Source organism: Pristis pectinata, chromosome 9, assembly GCF_009764475.1.
Source record: "Pristis pectinata isolate sPriPec2 chromosome 9, sPriPec2.1.pri, whole genome shotgun sequence".
Classification (NCBI taxonomy): Eukaryota; Metazoa; Chordata; class Chondrichthyes; order Rhinopristiformes; family Pristidae; genus Pristis; species Pristis pectinata.
This window is the reverse complement of record NC_067413.1, coordinates 30445166-30467733: the sequence shown is the minus strand read 5'-3', so window position 1 is coordinate 30467733 and position 22568 is coordinate 30445166. Positions and strand designations below refer to the sequence as shown.

General features: G+C 41.5%; 1 protein-coding gene across 2 annotated transcripts in view; it reads right to left on the bottom strand.

Moving 5' to 3' along the window:
- Positions 1–711: 711 nt before the first annotated feature.
- Positions 712–22568, bottom strand: part of nudcd1 (NudC domain containing 1) — a 92594-nt gene continuing 70737 nt past the window's right edge. The window contains exons 8-9 of one of the 2 annotated variants that reach the window (XM_052023187.1): positions 7970–8126; positions 712–2962 (exon numbers count right to left, since the gene is read on the bottom strand). In XM_052023187.1, the coding sequence (XP_051879147.1) occupies positions 2664–2962; positions 7970–8126 (456 nt within the window). In that variant the 3' untranslated portion in view covers positions 712–2663. The remainder of the gene's footprint in view (positions 2963–7969; positions 8127–22568) is intronic. The other variant, XM_052023186.1, reaches the window with a different exon arrangement.

Genomic DNA, 22568 nt, shown 5'->3' with positions numbered 1-22568 from the left:
AGTGGCTTACTAAGGTACGTCAAAGGGCCCTTAAGAGACATCCATGTTGGTGTGAAATTGGGGATATATTCAGGCCCAATTTAGAAAAACTTGTATTTCTTTCCACAGAGGGCATTTATGAGTCCCCTGGATTTTTATTTCATTCAGCTACTTTGGCAGGGTGCCGTATAGTGGGATGTAGCTGGAGAGGCAAGATTAAAGCTAATTAACAGAGAAATGAAAATAAAGACGATTGGGATTTGTGGATATTGGTCAGAGGAAGAAATTTTATGAGCTTTCATGTCTATTTATGGAGCAGGCATGGGCAGATTAAGGGCAGAGTTTAACATATCAACCATAGGACAATATTTCCAACCATATCACAGCTCCTTACCACTGCAACAAAGAATAAACGGCACCTGTTTAAACCATGTACACAATGATCTGAGAACAACCTTACCTGTAGCATAAAGATCTGGATACTTTCAGAAGGTTAAGCCATGCAACATTCTGCATGTGGTATGTGTATATACCATTTAATCTGTTGAGATTAAAATAATTTCCACATTACCTTTGATGACCACAGCATGTCCCAAAGTGGTTAACAGCCAATGAACTATCTTTGAATTGTAATCAGTCTCATAGTGTAAGAACCACAGTGGCAAGTGTGTACACAGCAAGCTCCCACAAACAGCAATGTGAAGTATTAACAGATAATCCATATTTAGTTCTATCAATTGAAAGGCCAATATTGTCCAGATCACTGGGGAGAATTCCTCTTCTTCTTCAAACAGTACCATCAGATCTTTCATGTCCACCTGAGAGGACAGATGAGGCCTCTGTTTAATGATTCTACATAAAGCTGGCATCTTCATCAATGCAGTCCTCCTGAGGCACTGGCCCTCCATCATTGCAGTGCTCCTGAGGCACTGCTGCTCTATCAATGCAGCCTCCCTGTAGCACTGCTCCTCCATCAATGCAGCGCTTGTGCTGTACTGCCCCTCTATCAATGCAGTGCTTGTGCTGTACTGCCCCTTTGCAATGCACCCCTCTTCAGCACTCTCCCTCCATCAGTGCAGCCCTTCCCACTGTACTGCCCTTTTAATAGTGCAGCTTCCCTGCAGTGTTGCTCCTCCCACAGTACTGCCTCCTTCACTACTACTTGACAGCAGAGCCTCTTCTCCCCTCCAATAACACAGCCCTCCTTCAGTGGAGTACTATAGGACTAGCTTGTGTGTTTGTCTATAGGTTGGAAGTGGAACGCACATATCTTCTGACTTGGAGGTGTTTGTGCTCTCCCTGAGCCACAGCACAGGCACAATTCTCACCCTGTGGAAACTGCCAGCCACTGAATGCCAGTTTCAACTGCCTGGTTCAGTGGCTTGTGGGCTTCATGTATTTTCACAGCTCAGTAAGATGCACTGATTCAGGAATAAACATCAATAGCATTCAGGCCACATTGGTGTATTAGAAATGGTCAATAGTTCAGGTTGAAGAGCTTTCATCTGACGACAGGTCATTAGCTGGAATGTTAAGTCTGTTTCTATTTTCCCAGATGCTTTCTGACCTGCTGAGGATTTCCAGCATTCATTTTTATTTCAAATTTCAAGCAACTGCTGTTTTCTTTTAGATGTGTAACATTTGATTAATTTCAGAAGCATCTCATTATTGTTTGACTTCATTTTATGAATAAACCCTTCTGATCTCCTGCAGGTTGTGTGAAGTTACAGTTTGTAATGGCTGTTAACAGCAGGACAAATTAAGGTAGTTGTATTATCTGCTGTCATCTGCAGTTTACTTGTGATTGCCCTTGTTACATTGCAGAATCACAGCATTACCTTACTATAGTCACCTTTGTTTCTAGTGAGCTTCCCATTTGTCCATAAGCAAGTAGCACCCTACCTTAGGTCAGTGGGGACCTAGGGGAATGTTTAGGAATGGAGCTGATGTTATAATTATAGCTTCGAGGAAGGGGAGAGAGCAAGGCAGGGAGGTGATGGTGCTGGTCTGGCATGGACCTTAATAGACAGGGAGGCTGTGATTTCTATAAAATGAAGGACCTGTAATGTGTGTCCAGTTGTGAGGAGCTCCAAGTAGTGAAGTAAATCCAAAAAATGCTGGTGATACTCAGCAGGTCAGGCAACTTTTGCAGGAAAAGACACAGCATTAACTCTTCAAAAGTTCTGGCGTTAATTCTGTTTCTCTTTCCCCAGTTGCCGCCTGAGCATTTTCTGGTTTTATTTTAGATTTCCAGCATCTGCGGTTTTCTTTTTGATTTTCAGCCCCAGGTAATAGCTAGATCAGTCTCTGGGTCTTGAGAGGCCATACACCATATTCCAGAGAGGTACAAACTCCACAGATACATTATTGGTGGGAGAACACTGTACTCTGAGACAGATAGGGTTGCACACACAGCATTTCTGATGCACAAACTGAAGCTTTATGCTTGTATTTCAAAGTGTGAAACCACTTTTAATTATGTATCACTAAGATGTGTCACTTAAGTAGCACAATCTGCTACATTTGTGCAGGGATCTGCTGAAAGGAATGAAGCCTGTAATAACCAGAGCTATATGAACAGATAAACAGCATGTGTTTTGTAATTATGGAAAGCATATCTAAATTAGAACTGTAACAAATGGCTTTACATGGTGTTCCAAAGCCTGCAAACTATCACAATGATTTTACTGAGGGCCATCAGCATTTACTTTAATTACAAACAAGTTTTTTGTTGTTAAAACAAATAGCCTCTCACTTGTAGCTTGAAAGCCCAACACCGGGTCATTGGTTTCCAAGTTTGCAACCTGCTGCTTGGCAACCTGCCCTACGTGCCTGGCTTCCTTTCGGTTGTACAGCACGGTTTGGACAGGCGAGGGCTGGCGGTAAATGAAAACCCGTCGGAAGCATTCACACAGAGCAGCGTAGGAATGGTCTGGAGCACAAGTGGCGAACTTCTTCTCACGTTTGGATGCTTGGACGTAGCCTGGAACACAGAAAGGTTTTACCTTGACTAAACTGCACTGAAAAGACTTGCATATCCTCAGTATATTCCAAAGCATGCATTTTTTGATATGTAGGCCTTGTTGCAATGTAGGAATCACAGAAGCAAATATGCACCCAGTAAACTTCCAAAACAGCTGAGATAAATGACCCACTGATCTCTTGTTCTGTTTGTGAAGAGATAAATAGTGTTCTTCAATAATGCCTTGTGATCTTCTATACTCACTGAGGAGACAGACAGGTCTACGTCTAATACCTCATCTGAAAGACAGTACCTTCATAAGGTGCAGCTGTATCTCTGTACGGCATTCAAGTGTCAACCTAGATTACTTGCTCAAGTGACTTTAATTCACAACCCTGTACAAGGTTTGACATGTTTTGCATCTGTCTAAAAACAAGAGAAAGTGCAAAGGTCCACAGTGCAGGTCACAGGAATGCATGAAGGAAGTTGGGCAGAAGCAGTAACACAAAGCCAGGCCTGTGTCTACAGGGGTAAGAAAAAAGCAAGGGAAACTAGTAGTTAACTCGGATGTGCTGTCCAGAGTTTAGGGCCAGGCCAAAGGCACAATCACTGGTGATAAAGCAATTAAAATTTCCTACCTATGCCTAGCTCTAGTCCCACTGATGTTCAAAAATACATCAAACTCAGCCTTGAATGTACTGAAGGGCTGATCTCTTTGGTGCACAGGCAATGCTCCACAAGAAACCTTTTCTCATCCCAGTCATAATGATTTAGCCAGTTTGATGACTATGACCTTTACTAAAAGCATGATGATGTGGGAAATAAACACAACTCTAAAACTCAGCTCTCTTTTCCACAGGCATGCACTTGGTAGACGAGGGTGGGAAAGGGGAGTCACCAATGGTACGATAGACAGTCAGGGGAAGGGAGCTATTGGCACAGGAGTCGGAGAGGCAGGAAGAAGGCAACTGACACTTCTCATGAAATTGCATTTGCCCGTTCAGACAGCAGATTTCCAGATGCCTGGGCAAGGATGAATCTAGGCTTGGGAAATGTCATATTAATTCAGGCCTATAGATGTGACAGGCAACATTGTTTATATGAGACAGACTAGCAAACAAAATTTATCCAAAGTGCAGCACTGGATCCAATGGGAAGGAGCGGCACTGCCAAATAATAGGGCACTGCCTTCAAGTTTTCATCCATATTTTCAAATTCCTTGAAGACCAATTATCATAATTCTGTAAGAGCTGGAGGAACTCAGCGGGTCAGGCAGCATCTATGGAGGGAACTGGACAGTCGATGTTTCAGGTTGAGACCCTTCATCTGGACTGGGTGAATTTTTATTCTTTCTACCAAGGTGCACAACCTCATATCCTTCCACATTTTCTTCCATCTGCCTTTCCAACTTTCTCCCTGCCTTTAAAGAAGCTCCTCAAAACCTTGCTCTTTGGTCATAGATCCAGTCCAAATGAAGGGTTTTGACCCGAAATATTGACTGTCCATTTCCCTCCGTAGACGCTGCCTGACCTGCTGAGTTTTCCAGCATCTTGCGTGTTGCTCCAGATTCCAGCATCTGCAGTCTCTTGTGTCTTCATCAGAATTTTGTGTTCTTTTAGTTGTGGCTAGTTGTACACTCCCAATTTTAAACACTCCACCAACAGCTTTCATGTCTTTAGCTTTACTTCAAAGTTTTAGGGATGTGGCTGTCGCTGGCAACATTTATCCTTAATTATCCACAAGGTGATGGTGCCGAGCTACTTCTTGATATCATGAGGAGTAAACTGAAGTGGCTGAAGACTGGTGTTTTTTGAGGATCTCAGGAGCAATCTGTTAGGCCTTAAACTCAGGAACTCCCCCCCCAAACCTGCTAAGAGCATAAAATATAGGAAATAGCAGGTCCATGCAATTTAGCTCTTCCTTTCACTAAGATTACAGCTTATCTTTTACCTTTCCTGCACTAACCCCATCTACCTTGATTTCCTTAATATAGTATCTAAAAACCTTATGATCTGTTTTGACTATACTCAGCAACCGGGACTTCACAACCCTCTTGGATAGAGAATTTCAAAGATTCACTCCCCTCTGGGTAAAAAAATTTCTTCTCATCTCTATCCTGAGAGGCCAACCTATTATTTTGAGACTGTAAACCACTGGTTCTAGATATTGCACCCAGGGGAAACATCAAATCCTCATTTACCCTGTCAACCCCTGTACAGACTTCATATATTTTGACAAGAGCTCATTCTTCTAAAATCAAGAGTATAGGCCATGTCTGCTTAATCTCTCTTTATAAGTCAAATGCCCCATGCTGGTTATTAGTCTAATGAATTTTGTTGCACTCCATTTATTGTGTATATCCTTCATTTAACAGAGAAACTAGTCACACACATACAATTCCAAATATGACCAAGGCTCTAAATAATTGGAGCAAGATGTCTCCACCCTTGTACTCAAAATCCTCTTGCAATAAAAGCCAACTCATCTCCTCTTTATGCTGGCCATCTTGCCTCTCCACTCAGTCCTGATACAGGGTTTCAACCCGAAACATTAACAATTTCTTTCCTCCCACAGATGCTGCGCGACCCACTGAGTTACTACAGCAGATTGTTTGGATGCTCCAGATTTCAGCATCTGCAGTGTCTTGTATCTCCAAAGCCAATTTATCCTTTGCCTTTCCAATTGCTTGCTAAACTTGCAATGATTCATGTACAAGGACACCCACATCCTTCTGAACAACAACACTGTTCAATCCTCTCACTATTTAAAAAAATACTCCACTTTATTACTTTTTCTACCAATGTGCACAATCTCACATTCTTCCACATTTTACTTCACCTGCCTGTCCAGCTTTCCCCTTGCCTTTAAGAAGCTCCTCAAAACCTCTCTCTTTGGTCGTAGGTCCTAATATTGTTTTGAGTAGTCGGTGCCAATTTTGTCTGATAATGCTCCTGTGATGGACCTTGGAAATTTTACTACATTAAAGATGCTATATTAACTCATATTGTTGTAGCTGGATATTCAATGGAAAGTAAATTAAGAGCAATTAATCCCAGGCCAGCTGTGAGGAAAGACCACAAGTGTACCACATGTCTAACTGATTTAATTAATTATTGGGCCAGGCAAGAATGTGAACATGTTTGAGGTTATTCAACATAGAAAGGAAAATATGTTGTTGCCAGCTCATCAAAAAACTAGTTCAGCTTTTAGCTGAACACAGAAGTCACCAAGAACACCATTTCAGCTGAGAGAAAAGTTAGTTATGATTTTCAGTGCCTGAAAATTTCTAGAGAGGTTTGAAGCTTAGGGCAAGAATTGAAACAGCAGTTCTATTTACTGAGGTGAAGTAGATTTGCTGCCACAGCAAGTCAAAGGCAGCTGATCGAAGGAGGGACTCATGATGTGCTAATGCCTTGTCAACCTTTCAAGTCTGGGGCTTCATGTGGCTTGAAGATCAAACTTTAAAGATCAGATGATTTCTAAAATAAACACTCAGACCTCCAGGTTCATGGAACCAAGATGGAGAAGAAACAAGCAAAACAGTTTGGAGATGCTCAAGAGTCTGGAACTCAAGGAGCAGATGTCATGGATGAAGTTACAGAGATAGAGAGCAGCCAGGCCATGAAGAGATTTGAAAACAAAGATGAAATTTAAAATCTTAGCACCGCTTCCCAGGTCTGCGCACACATGGGCGATGGGTGAACAGACGTGATGCGAGTTAGGACATGGGCTTCAGAGTTTTGGATGACCTCGAGTTAGTGGATGGCCAGGTGTTTGTGTGGATTGCCACCTCTTGAGGAAACAAAAACATAGGTGAGCGTTTTTGCAACAGGTGGGGTGCAGCAGAGGCACAGTCAGACAATGTTGTGAAAGTGGGGACAGGGAATATTTCCTGTGAGCTTGTTATCAATTGAACTGTTAAAAAAATGTATATATATTATCTATTACAATCATCCTTTCTCCCCAAAAAGGCTCCTCAATAAAATGCTGTGGTGCACCACCGAACTGGCTCCCATGTTGATGGGTAACTAATCGGATATATCCCATTTTACATTCATGGAGTCATATAGCATGGAAACTGGCCCTCTGGCCCACCATGTCCACACTGACCATCTAGTGCCTATCATGTTAATCACATTCGCCAGCACTTGGTCCATAGTCTACTCTGCTTGGCTATTCAATGCTCATCTAGATACTTATTAACATTTGACAGTACCTACCTGCACCAGCCACTCAGGTTCTAGATTCTGACCACCCTCTGGGCCAAAAAAATTTGTCTCAGATCCCCTCTAAACTCTTAGTCTGAACCCATGTCCTCTTGTTTTGGTCACCCCTGCTATGGGGAAAAGGTTCTTGCTATCTACATTAGCTATGTCCTTCTTAATTTTGTACACTTCTTATCAGGTCTCCCCTTAGCCTCCTCTACCCCCTCTCCTCAAAGCTGAAATGCTCCATCCCAGGCAACATCCTGGTGAATCTCCACTGCACCCTCTCCAGTGCTATCACATCCTTCCTGCAGTGTGACGACAGATCAGCACATAGTACTCCAGCTGTAGCCTAACCAATGTTATATAAAGTTGTACCACTGAATTCACTGTGAATGGCTCTAAAACATAGTCTTATTAAATTTACAACATTTTGATGGCAACCTTGAATATGCAAAAATAATTCAGCATATAAAACTAAATAAATAAAGAAGATTGTTGATCACATCCTCCTTCTCAGGCTGTCCCGTGGGTTTATGGATGATTTAAATGAAATCCTACTTATTTATTAAACTGCACTGCTGAACTGCACATGGGGGAGAGATACAGCCAGTGAGCTAGACAGAGAACGCCTGCCCTGGACTCATATCACAGAGGGACTGAAGCAATCCACTTGGCTGCCTCAGATGTCATCAACTGACTATCAAACCTTGATGTAATTTAACATACACCTCTTCTGCCACTGCTTGCTCTAGCATCATTCCTTGTAACAGAGGCTGGGTATAAAAGGGCTGGAACATCACAGTTACAGTTCTTCACCTACCCAGAGCATTGAACGTCCCAATGTGCTCCCACATTTCCTCCTGCTTTGTGTGCGGCTGCCACAGAAGCGCATCGACATCATGGCGCAGGCATAAGCACGGCATTTCAGCTGGATTCACCACAGCCGTGAACAGGTACTGGTGACTGCTCAGATTCACCTGAAACCAAAAATAGAAGACACACTTAAAGATTATTACCTTGGTAGTGGGAAGGGAGAGGTGGCTGCAATAGTGGGAAAATAAAAGGGGTTATGTTTTATGCTGGTACCGGGGGGCCCCCACGTTACACCTATTCAGGTCACAGAAATTCGTCCTTACAGATTTCACAAACCCCCCACCCCAAAAAAAAATTGATATACGGAATAAAATTTGCTCTTACAGAATTTATGTGAGGAAATGTAAATAAATAAACACAAGACTTATTTACTTATTGTTACGGACTCAGTGAAAGTCCCTTTAAGATAGAGAGTGTGTGTGTATTTGTGTGTGTGGCGTGCTTAAGTCAATAGAAGATAAAGGATGTAATGACGTGGTAGAAGTTAGAAGAAGAAGCAGAAGAGAGAGAGAGAGAAGGGAGAGAGACACCAGCCTGCTTGTTTTCTCTATCGATGGATGAGAAACAATAACTGTGTTTGCTACTGAAATCCATGTATGGAAGTTGGAAGTAATCCGGTGGAGTTCACTTTGTTGCTGACCTGTAGAAGGAAACAGGTATTTGTGTGGACGACCACGATTCGGATGCTTTTCGGGGTGAGGAAGTCACTACCGAGTAAACACTGGAGTGTCGTTTGGGTTCCATCGTGGAACATTTGGATTTCGTATTTACTCTCTCTCTGTTTTTCTACATCTACGTCTTATCTTCTGACAACGGTGGTTGTTGAAGAAGCCCTTGCTCATGTTTCACCTTATGGCTTGCGGAACTGAACTTTAAGAACCATTCCGGAACTGGGAGTTTTGGACTTTGTCACACACACACACACAAAGAGTTTAGTTTTGGGGTTAACGTTCGAGGTTTAACATTTTTGAATTCTAACATACTAACATTTTTACTTTTATTTTACGTATTATCATAAGTAGTAATTAATAAAATAGTTTTTAACACTAAATCATGCTCAGTGTGTTTCTTTTGTTGCTGGTTCGTGACATTATTTTTTTATCAACTTAATGTGGGGATCACCGGTATATTATTCAGATACCCATAATGGCACTACAAAAGCCACAAGTCCTCAACAGGCATCGAACATATTATTCAATAGATAGTAACTGCAGTAAGTTAATTAATAAGAGAAAACATCACTGCAGCTCCACTGCTAGCAGCTCAGGCATCCAAATGGTTTGCAGCAGCTGCTAATAATGCACAGATACCACACTCCACTAAATCTTATTTTTCAGTGACTGAGGGCTCTTTCTTTAGTTTCATGCACAATGATGAGAAAGAAAGAAACGTTATCATTGCTTGGTTTAATAGCTTACGCTTTTTAAGTTCAGAAGAAACATTACATAATGAGAGGGACCAGTTCCCCGGGGCAATGCAATGAATTCTGTTTTTGTACTGGTGTGTGTATATCTTTTAGGTACTGGATGAGCAATTGAGGCACTTCCCTTAAATAACTATTCTGTTTCAGGTAACAATGATTTACATATTTTGCTAAATATGTTCAAAATCCACGTGTGTACAGAGACTGCATTGGCTGCATTTCCCAGTTAACTATCTGTTCCATTCGACCAGTAGAACCCAATGGGCAGCATGACCAGAAGTGGCGTGCTTTAAAATAATTGCAATTGATAATGGGTAATATTATCATTCCTTATCTATGTAAATGATGTAGGTATTGAAACCCAATACAAACAAGTGATGCACACAGATGATATTAAACTAGGTACAGCAAACAAAGCAGCAGCCAGGGACCTTCACAAGAGTCAAATATAATCTGTAATGAAGTAAGTCAAAAGCAGCAGAAATTTATCGCTGATTGAGTTCAAGCTGCTAACCACCGTCAGGGAAACCAAATGTCATAAGTATAGTGTGGATGGCGTAGGCAGAATAGCACCAGGACAGATAAGAATCGTCAGTGAAGCTGTTAACTTGAAGGTGTTAAACATAAGCATGGTGCATGGAGTAATAATTATTCTGCCAGATCAGTCAGTGAGTATGCTGGAAGATGTCATTACTTATGATATCTCACCCGGCCAAATTGCTCCTAGATTAATCTGTTCAAATTCAGCTGAAAAGCCATGGCCTTTCAAACCATGGAAGACAGCCAAGAGACTGGCCTCTAACAGAAAGAGACTCAAGAAACTGATGTGAAAGGAAGTGACTAAGAGCAGACCTTGTTATTAAACCAAGGGCTGGAGATGTGGCTAATCTTCCTTCCAGTAGACAATTAGCTATTGGCAATTTACTTGCAAAGGAAAAATACTGGAAATGTTGAATCCTGAGCTGCCATTCTCCCATTGCAGGCGCTCCATAGTGGATGGTTCACTTTGCTTCTAGCATATTTTTTTTAGCAGGTTTTCAAGCCGAAACAACTGTGGCCAGATGACTCACTGTGTTCTGTTGTCAGGACAAGATATGTGCATGGATGTACTTTCACCAAAAAATTCACTACATATTCTCCAGAAATAGCTGTTTGAAATCAAGTTGCCTGATAACAGTCAATAGCTATTACCTGCAGCATGATTTATAAACCATGCGAGGGAGAAAGAAAATCTCAAGTAAACTGCCTCAATCGTTAGTTCAGCGAGAAAACGGCAAAATCAATGACAGGTATCTGGGACTAGGAAGGACATTGAACTCAATTACAAATCAATATATATAAAAAAATCACTATATTTGAGCGAATCAGCTTTAGAGCTGTTTAAGGCAACCACCCTCAGCACTGCCTGCTTCTTCCATGAAGGTCATGGTGTACTGTCAGGGCTAATGCCAGTGAGGAGGCTGCAGGGTTGGAGAAGTGAGTCACAGGGCATTGAGGTGACGGAGGAGACGGCCCTTGCTTTGCTGAAAGAGGAACACAACAACATAACCAGCAATGGCATTGGTGAGTTCAGTCTGGCTCAGGCAAGGTGGCAGGAAATGACTAACAGGTCGATTCTTTCTGGGAGGTTGCAGAGAATAATGAGAATGGGTACAGCAGGTAGAGAAACTGAAGATTGTCAGGCAAGTCACGAACATTTGGGTTATGACATTAACAACTGCACAAACAAATTAGACCAAGGCAGAAAGGAAACAAATATAAGCCCACAAATGCCAATTATCGGAGAGCAAGGAAAGTGGATAAGCATCTTATTCTTTCCAATCACCAACACATATCACAGCCTAAACATTAATCAAAGAGGTCTTCAGCACGACACCTTCCAGTTACTGAGAAACAAATATGAACATTAAAAAGTAATTGCCATGATCCTACTTTGCAATCTAAAAAGCCATGCAACTAGAATAAATTCACGATCAATATACATACATCAGAACGTTGCTTGGGACTCCTGCTACAATTAAATGCCTTATTAAATGATAAAGCAGAAATTGCAAAGAATGGGAAATGTATCACCCTGGTACACATACTGTTAGTGAGTTGCTTTGCAAGACAGTAAAATGCATTATAAAACACTCTTATTGCTCAGATCCAAACTACTACAGTCCCAATTCAGAATACAAAACCTGGACAGAAAGATTTGCATGCATTTGGCACCTTTCACTGCCTCAGGAAGTTCCAAAGTGCTTTAAACCCAATAAAATATATTTGAAGTGTAGATTCCATTGAAATGCAGGATACATGGCAATCAGTTTGCACAGAGCAAATTCAATAAAAAAGAACAAAATAAGATAATTTCAGTCATGTGTGAGGGATAAATATTGCCCAAGGACAGCAAGAACACCCCTAATGCTTTTCAAAATAACGGCATGGAATCACTGATGTCCCAAAAGAATAGATGAGGCCTCTGTTTAATGTCCCATCTGAAAAACTCCTCCTTTACCAATTCAGCAATTCCCCAGTTGAACACTGTGGCTTTCAGGCAAAATTACATGCTCAAGTTCTGTAGTGTGTGACTCCTATATTCAAAGAGGGAGGAGAACCAAAAAGCAAAAATCCATAGGCTAGGTAGTTCAACATCTGTAATAGGAAAAATATTAGAAGCAACTACTAATGATGTTATAGCAGGGCACTGAGAAAAATGCAAGGTTAATCAGGCAAAATTAACACAGTTCTATGAAAGGGAAATTATGTTTTACTAATATACTGGAAACCTTTGAAGAAAAATACGTGTGCCGTGGAGAAAGGAGAACTGGTGGCTGCTCTATATTAGATTACCAAAAGGTATCTGATAAGGTTCCACATCAAAGTTATTGGGGAAAATAAAGGTTCATGGTGTAGGAACTACATATTAGTATGGATAGTTGGCTGGCTAACAGGAAATAGAGAATAGGCTTAAATGAGTCTTTTCCTAGTTGACAAGATGCAGTGAGTGGTATGTCACAGTTATCTGTGCTGGGACCTCAATGTTTTACAACTTCTGTAAGTGCCTTAGATGAAGGTATAGTTGCTAAATTTGCTGAGGACACACCGATGGGCAGGAAATAAGTTGTGAAGAGGAAATAAAGATGTCGGAAAGGGATATGGAAAGATTGATTGAATGGGCCAAGATCTAGCAAATAGAGTATAATGTGGAAAACTATGACACCGCCCATTTTGGCAGGATAAAATGTAAAGCATATTGTCTAACTAAATAGTGAGAGATTGCAGAGCTATTAGATGCAGAGGAATCAGGTGTCCTGGTGTATGATTCATAAAATAATAATGTGCAGGTATAGCAAGCAATTAGGAAACCTAACAGAATTTTACCATTAATTGCAAAAGCAGCTGAATATGCAAGCAGGGAGGTTATTCTTCAGTTACATAAGCCATTAGTGAGAGCACATCTGGAGTAATGAGTACAGTATTGCTCATATTTAAGGAATGATGTTAATATGTTGGAAGCAGTTGAGAAGGTTTTCTAGACTAATACTTGGAATGGTTGGGTTGTCTTACAAAGAAAGAACGTACAGACAAGAGTTTAGAAGACTGAGAAGGGACTTGATTGAAACAAAAGATCCTGAGGGCTCTTGACAATGTGCATGTGGAGAGGATGTTTCACTTTGTGAGAACATCTAGAACTAAGGGTCACTGCTTAAAATTAAGGGGTCACACATTTAAGATAGAGATGGGTGATTTTTTTGTTTCTGTTGGTGGATCTTTAGAACTCTCTTCCCCAAAGGGCAGAGGAAGCAGACCCCTAATAACTTGAAGGTAGAGATGTATAGATCATTGATAAGCAAGGAGGTAAAAGGTTACCACAGGTAGATTAGAATGCAGAATTGAGATTACAATTAGATCAGCCATGACTTTACGGAGTGGCAGAGGAGCTGATTCCTGCTGCCAATTCATATGCCCCATAAATTGAACCCATAATCTTATGCAAGAACCCATTATCCATAATGTTATGCAAGTTCCCATTGTTATATACCTCTAAAGCAGAAGTTCACAATAAGATAAATGCTTACATCTTCTATTAAGACATAGCCTCCTTTTAATCTGCTGTGCTACCTATGAGTCAGAGAAGTGCTTATTGATAGCTGGGGAGGGGGAGGGAGGGAATTCTCAAGCAAACTGGAAGGAACTGGGCTACAAAACAAGCAACTTTGAGAAAAGCCTCCCAATGAGCCACAACTGAATGAAGTATTTCAAAATCTCACTTATCAGTTAGAGTGAAGGATGAGGCTGATTTTGGAAACATAAAAAATGTTGAGGCAACAAATTTGATTGAGTGAGGGAGACTAGACACAAACACAAAGAGCAACTCGCAACTGTTTCTGATGCTCTACAAATAAATGGGTTTTCAGCTATCCCTCAGACTGAGGTAGCATAAAGCATTTTCATCTTTAGGGTAGCAGTTCAATGTTTTTCTTTAAGAAACAATACATCATGATATAGATTTTTTGCACCCAACAAATAACGACTCTGTCAATAAGGTAGAGTGCATTAATTTCTAGTTGACGTTATTTATTTATGTTTTCCCCGGGTTTAAATGTTTCTCTTCTGTGTGTATAATCCCCCACAAGTCCTACAAGGCTGAGGAAAGTGGCAATTTTGCTGGAGGCTCAGATTAAACTACAGACATTGCTGCAGAGATTCCTCAGGACAGTGTTTACCACCCTCAACATTGCTATCAGTCAGAATCATAACTAGACCAAAGATAAAAGTTAGAGGTCTGAGGCAAGTATTCTTGTGACTTAACTCGGTGAAGAACTACACCCAGCAAATATGGAGCATAATGAAATACTTCCACTTGCATGAGTAAGTGCAGCTCCAAAAACAATGCAGACACTTGACACTAATGACAAGGTGACTCACTTCATCAGCATCTCAGTCTCCATTTTAACTAATGAATCCATCCATCATCACAGCATCAAGTTTGCAGTGTGCAGCATTTACAAACTGCACTCCGGCAACTAGGATAGGCTGTTCCAACATCTCTCAACTCACAACCTTTACCTCTTCGAAGGACATGGGCAGTAGGCACAGGGGAGCACTATCCTCTGCGTGTTCCCCTCCAGTCACACACCATTCTGACTTGGAAATATGTCACTTAAGCATCACTGGGGCCAAAGCTGAAACTCTCAACCCCAAACCACTGTGGGAGCATCTTCACCAGGCAAACTGCAGTGGTTCAGGAAGGTGGCTTACCCCCAGGGATGGCATTAAATACTGGTCTTGCCAGAGATGTTCATGTCCCTTGAAGGAATAAACAAAATACATACCCAGATAGATCAAAATACATAAAATGATAACTCATTTATAAACAGAGTACAAGATTTCTCGTTTATGATGCACTCATTAGAAGTTGTAAGGAACAGATCAGAGCATCTGGAATAAAAGCAACAGCTGAGAACTTGCATTTATACAGAAGCTAAAATGTTGATAATTGCCTGAAATATTTAAAGTACTCAGGATAAACTGTGCACATAACAAAGTGTGTACTAAATTAGCTATATTTTACTGGGTACTTGGTCTTTACGGCAAAAATATGTATTTCTTCTAATGATTAAAAATATTTACACTGGAATACATGTCCTTACAGAATGGGGGCTCACCATTGGTTTCGAGGCAATGGATTTACTGCAGGAAAACACCAGAAATGAAAGCTAGGACTAATGGCAGTAACTGGGTATCTCTCTAAACAGATTCTTTTTAATTTAGTTGTAAGGACAGAAAAATCCAGTGGCTGGCAAACAGCCTCAGAACATCATACTTCACTAGTTATTAAATAAAATACATTTGATAGAGACACAACTCTTCACTGAGTTGAGTCTATCATCAGTCTTTCACAGATTAAATTATAAATTGCCCTTGGTCCACATTGTCAGTTGATTGGATTTGGTTGGCCAATCCAAGCAGTCAAAATGAAATCCAACTTAAATTTCATTCAGTTTCCCAGCAATAGTTGACAAACCATATGTTTTAAAATTAAAAAATATGAGGGCTTCTAGAGAGAAAATCAGATGGGTATAACGTGACATGTTTAATAATTCATGGGTACAAGAATTATCAGTCTAACTTTCCTAAGAACATAAACACTGATAGACTAATGTAATCTTTCATCTGTCTAGATCTTACTCATCATTTAAGCTACTGACTGTTCCTTAAAAAAACTACTAATGTAGATTCTCTGAGAGTGACTTGGGCATTACCACTGAGCTGCCACCCTCAAATATCCTGGGGGCGGGGGGTGTGGTTGTCACCAAAGACCAGAAGATCAAGTAGACCAGCCACATAAATACTGTGGCCGCAACAGCAGATGGAGGGGCCCCTGCAACAAGAGGCTTACCTTCTGACTCTCAAAAGCCTTTCCACCATCTATAAGACACAAGCCAGGAGAATGAAACATCCTTCACTTGCCTGGAAGAGTGCAGCTCCAACAATCTTCAAGAAGCTCAACATGAGCCAGGACAAAGCAGCCCAAATAACTGGCACCCCACTAACACCCTATATTCTGTACACCACCAGAACACAGTGGCGGTAGTGTGTACATCTACAAAATACTCTGCAGATTCTGACACCTCCCAAACATATGACTACCACCATTAGGGAGGAATTGGGAAGCAGGCACGTGAAAAATCACCATCTGTGGGTTCCCCTCCAAGACACACACTTTACTGATTTAGAAACGTACTGCTAATCCTTCAGGTTCATTGAGTCTGAATTCTGGAACTCCCTCCCTAACAGGAGTAGCTTCGCCAGAATAACCTCAGCAGTCCATAGTGGCTCACCACTATATTCTCAAAGGCAATTAGGATGGCAATACAGGCACATCTTGTCAATGATGCCCAAATCCCAAAAAAACAAATTGAAGAAAAATTCCTTTTATTCACTGGGATTTTTTTGACATTGGTGTTCAAGGTGCAGTGTTTCACATACCAGGTAGATTACATCTTGAGGAGGCTGCCATTCAGTCCATCACATCCATGTCAGCTCTCCCAAAAAGCCATTTTTTAAAAAAATTACTCATTTTCAGGATATGGGAGTCACTGACAAGGCTAACATTTATTGCCCATCCCTAAATGCCCTTAAATGAGTGGCTTGTTTACTCATCACACAAACCAGCTTCCCCTCCATTGACTTCGTTGACAATTCCCAATGCCTCGGGAAAGCAGCCAACATAGTCAACAACCCCTCCCACCCCGGCCATTCTCTCTTCTCCCTGCAAACCACCAGGCTCAAGGACAGCTTTTATCCCACTGTTTTCAGACTCTTGAACAGAGCTCACATATGCTAAAAGATGAACTCTTGATCTCTCAGTCTACCTTGTCATGGCCCTTGCACTTTATTTGTCTACCTATCTATTGTAACTGCAACACTGTATTCTGCATTCTGTTTTCCTTTTTACTTCCTTTATGTAATTATGTATGGAATGATCTGTCTGGATGGTAGACACATGGTAAAACAAATGCTTTTCACTGTATCTTGGTACATGTGACAATACTATACCAATACCATTTCAGAATCAGCCACACTGCTGTGGGTCTGGAGTCACATAGGCAGGATAGGATGGCAGATTTCCTTATCTGATGGGCATCCGTAAATCAGATGTTTATTTTTCTTGTGAAAATCTAGTAGCTATGTGGTCACTATGACTAAAGACTTGTCTTTATTAGAAAATAATTCCAGATTATTAACTGGAATTGGGTCCCTGGATTGAAATCAGTCTGATAACTGAATTTTGTCCCACCACAGTCCCTGTAATTAGTCTCACTCTCCTATTCTTACCCTTTTAGAACATGTTTCCACATGGCCAGAGTGTCTTCCTTTAAAAGAACTTTCTTGTCAGAAAAATAGGAATTCTGGAAGTTTTAAAGTCACTATAGAAACTCAGCTTGCTGGTAAATCCTGCATTAAATACTTATCTAATTCCCTACTGAAAATTACTATTGAATCTGCTCCCACCACTCTTTCAAATTATAACTAACTGTTATGTAAAAAGATCCTCATCTCTCCCTGGGGTGCTTCTGTCAATTAACACAGAGCTCTGCCCTTTCAGTCTATTTCCCCAGATTTACTATCAAAACACCATGATTTTGAATACTTCTCTTTAATCTCCTCTTAACTTTCCTTACTCTAAGAAAAATGCCTTCATCATCTTTAACTTCTCAAAAGACTTGAATCTCATTTCATGTACCTTCTTTCTGACACAAAGAATTCCAATTTGAAGGGTAAGTGGTAGTAGACTCCTCTGAACAATCCATCAGGCATTCGTGCCAGTGCTGAGTGTCAGCTGTGGTTCATTTTTGCCTCTGGGTAGAAGTTTGTGGGTCCAAGCCACAATCCAAAGATTCCAGGACAAAAACCTCAGCAGACACTCCAGTGCATCACTGTCATCTACTGGATGTTAAACTGCTCGCTTAGCTAGACATAAAAGATTCTGTGGCACTATTTCAAAGAAGAGTAGAGAAATTATTTGCAGTGTCCTGGTCAATATTTATCTCTCAATTAACCACATGAAAGATGATATCGTCATCAGTACATTGCTGTTGTGGGATATTTCTGTGCTCAGGTTAATAGCACGGTTTCCCATACAACAGTGATTGTATCTAAAGTCTTTCATTAGCCCTACAGTACTTTGGGGATGTTCAGAGGCTGTGGAAGACAATAGAGAAATGTGAGTTCTTTCTTTCCCCCCTTTCTTTGACAATGACTGAGGGAGAAGCACAGATGGACCTGTGCGTTGGTGAGGATGTGTACAGGCTAGTCCCCAGGTTACAATAGGGGTCCACTCCCGAGAACTGTTCGTAAGTCGGAAATGAACAAAAACAGTGAGTGGGAGAGGATAACAGAAACAGCTGTGACAGCAGAGCGAGCAAGCGCGGGAACAGTGGCTGGCAGCCGGCCTCACTGACTCAGTGAGGGAGCGAGTGAGTCCCCTCAGTGCTCTCACATCTGTTCGGCTAACCCAGCCCCCCGATTTTTGCAACAGAAGAGCCCCATTCCCACTTGGCACAAGATACCTGCAGCCCAGCCAAATCCACCCCATCCAAAACCCGCTGGTCTCCCAAACAATCGCTTGTATGAACAGGGTGTCCATAAGTCAGGCGTTTGTAACCTGGAAAGGACCTGTAGCTGTCAGCCTACCTTATTTAGGAAGCATGTTGCAAAATGACGTATGTTGTGAAAACTTGCAATGCATGTCTGGAATCAACACCATACTTAACATGCCCAAGTGGCAAGTGCGTTGGTCTGCTTACCATTACCCCTCATCCATCAGGATGCAACTCCCAGATATGTTGGTGCCATCACATTTGGAACTGGTAGTGCTCTCACTGCCTCTCGCAATTGTATTGTGCACTCAAAGGTCTGGATGGAATTACCAATTGCAATACACAAGAGCAAAGCAAACAGTGGCCAGCTTCAAGATCATGCTGACAGAGGTGGTGTTGCAGAGAGCATAACATTCACAAACAGCCTGCACTGCAGTGACAGTAGAGCATAAGAACCTGCAGAAGTAATGCAAAAACATAGCTCAAACACAAACACTGTTTCTGTGGCATAATCGCCAAATCTGGGCTCACTTTCAAGGCGACAGCAAGTGGCTGAGCAATGATATGTGGTAAGAGTAAAGGTAGAATTGCATTTCCACTGAACCCTTCGTGCCCATCAGAACGTCACAAAACACTTTACAGCCACCGAGAGATTACTGAAGTTAATGTTGTAACGCAGAACACAAGGCATTCAATTTGGGTATAGCAAGTGCTCACAAAAAGTGATCACAAATGATCAAACAATGTGCTTTGGTGATGTTTATTGAGGAATAAACATTAGCCAGCACCAATGCCGCCCTCCTACTCTTCTTCAGATCGGGACTGTGGAACCTTTCACAAGACAGTGCCTGCATCTGTCATCTCATCCAAAATGTGCAGTTCAAATAATGCTGCTCTCTGGGTTTTCCTCATTGATGGAGCAGGACTCCCTTAGAATTGCCCCAGAGTACCAGCTGAGGGTGGCATGTGAACCCCCAACCTTCTGGTTTGAAGGCACAAGTGCTGCTATCTAAGTACTGGCTGGTGTAAGTAACCGGCAGACCTCCAGAAGGGACAGAACACAGGAACATAAACAGCAGCACCGATCCAGCTCAGGCAGGCCAAAATGTTTTGTGAAAATGGAGTAACTCTCATTTCTCATATCGGCCTTGAATAGATATTAGACACATCTTTAAGTCTGGAGGCCCTATCAGCAAGGTCATCATTCAGAAGGGCAACACTAGGGAAAAAAGGAAAACGTATTTATATATGTGTGTATATATCTATATATATATCTATCTATCTATATATACACACACACACATATATATATATATCTATAAAAATCATTTGCTGAGTAATGTGATAACTAATTTTATGGATAATCACTGGTGCTGGTAGACCCAGCTTGAAAACTAACCACCTAATTTTACTTGATAGTTTTGGGGAATGCTTTTAGTAGTTTTGTGGGGAATGCTTTTAGTAGTTTTATTTTCACTAGCTATTTGGAGCTATGAACAATTAGCACAAACCAACCACACCACATTATTTAAACCAAACATTAATGTGTCAGAGGCGACGTTCACAGCTAAGACACAGTCCATTCTACAGCAAACTAAACATATACAGATATTCCTCCTTGGTTTGGGCAGAATTACCACTGGAAATGGGAAGAATAATTCAATTTAGACCCAAGAATTTTCATCAAATAGCAATACAGCACTAAATGCATGAACTTCACTAATATTCCACCTTAAAACATGACAATTTCCAAATACTTCAAATTAAAATAAATGATAGTTTAAACTCATAACATAATATTACAGTTCCACTTAGGCAACTGATTTGAGACCAACAAGCCATGAATATTCAAACAAACCATTTTAATTCACAAGAATTCAGCTAAGTTTTAGCTACTGCAATATTTTGATATCACGTATATCCAAAGGCACTTCAATGAAATAGAATGGCGTTAATGAACCAGAAAGGAATTCATTTGAACAACTGAATCACTGCATTTTATCAATGTATAAATATTCTGTTCTGTATATTCTAGGATCAGTTTTCCCTCTGCAAGACAAGGCATTAATAGTTTTCCTGCATGGCTTCTATTGCGCACTCTTAATATGCTTGATAAGATCATTTTTCAATTTCTGTATGGTGATATTTCAGTGAAATGTGGCTTCACTGCACTCCATCACATGAACCTTCATAACTGGCAGCAAAAGTGATTAGCTTCCATACAACATAATGCTTCTGCATGCACATATTGATTAGCTCGAGGACTGCTCTATTTCAGGTCAATCTCAACAAGTTGATAAATATTTCCATTTGACATCTCAAGGCAGAAATGAACAAAATAAAGTTTACAGTTTTTGATCTTTGCTATTTTCAGTGCTCTGACAGACTCAAGTTGTGTAAAACTCAGCATCTCACCAGTGAAATCTGTTAGGTGCAGGTTCACCTCATCAGGGGAGGCCACTGCACTGTCTAAACACACAGCATCGTCTGTGCTTGTGCTTGTGAGTTTCACCTGCAGAGTCAGGAGTTGGAGCAAGATTTAGAGCAGGAACTTTGAAAAGAGTCTCTGTGCTCTGTGGGGGGGGGGGGGGGGGGGGGGGAGACACACACTGAGGCCTTGGCTCAAGAGGCTTTGGTGAGAGGAGGTGGAGGCTAAGGTAAGTCTCTGGTAAGTTTCTTTATTTCTTTGATTTTTCCTTTAGTGCCAGGCTAGAGTAGTTAGAGTGGCTCCAGGGCTGGTGGTGTGTTCATCTTGTGAGATGTGGGAGTTCTGGGAGACCTCCAGTCTTCCTGAAAGCTACATCTGCATGAGGTACACCCAGCTGCAGCTCTTTACAGACCATGTTGGGGAACTGGAGCTGCAGCTGGATGACGTTTGGCTCCTATGGAAGAATGAGGAGTTCATTGATAAGAGCTACAGGGAGGCAGTCACTCCTAAGCTGCAGGAGGCAGATAGCTTGGTGACTGTCAGGAGAAGGAAAGAAAATAGGCAGGTAGTGCAGAGTACCCTTGAATAACAGGTATACCTCTTTGGATAATGTTGGGGGGAGGGGGGGACCTACCAGGGGAAAGCTGCCCTGACCAGGTCTCTGGCACTGAGCCTGATTGTGTGGTGCAGAAGGGAAGGGGGGAGAAGAGGAGAGCAGTAGTGATAGGGGATTCAATAGTAAGGGGGGGGGGGGGCAGACAGGAGATTCTGTGAATGTGAAAGAGATTCCCGGATGGTATGTTACCTCCTGGGTGTCAGGATCTGATGTCTTGGATCGGGTCCACAGCATTCTGAAGGGGGAGGGCGAGTAGGATTATGGAAAACCTCAAGGCATTCTACATGAATGTGAAGAATAGGAGGATGACTAAAGTGAGGGTAGGACCAAAGAGGAAACATGCATGTGAAGTCGGAAGAGGTAGGGAAGGTCCTCAATGAATATTTTGCTTCAGTATTCACCAGTGAGAGACCTTGATGTTTGTGAGGATGACATACAACAGGCTGATATGCTAGAGCATTTTGATGTGAAGAAAGAGGATGTGCTGGAACTTTTGAAAAACATTCAGATAGATAAGTCACCAGGGCCGGATGGGATGTATCCAAGGTTATTATGGGAAGCGAGGGAAGAGATTGCTGTGCCTTTGGTGATGATCTTTGTGTCCTCACTGGCCACAGGAGTAGTGCCAGATAATTGGAGGGTGGCAAATGTTGTTCTTTTGTTCAAGAACGGGAATAGGGATAATCCTGGGAATTACAGGTCAGTGAGTCTTACTTCAGCAGTAGGTAAATTACTGAAGAAGTTTCTTAGAGAAAGGATTTATGAGCATTTGGAGAAGCATAGGCTGATTAGGGACAATCAGCATGGTTTTGTGAGGGGCAGGTTGTGCCTCATGAGCCTGACTGAATCTTTGAAGATGTGACAAAGCACATTGAAGAAGGTAGAGCAGTGGATGTGGTGTATATGGATTTTAATAAGGAGTTTGATAAGGTTCTTCATGGATGGCTCATTCAGAAAGACAGGAGGCATGGGATCCAGGGAAGTCTG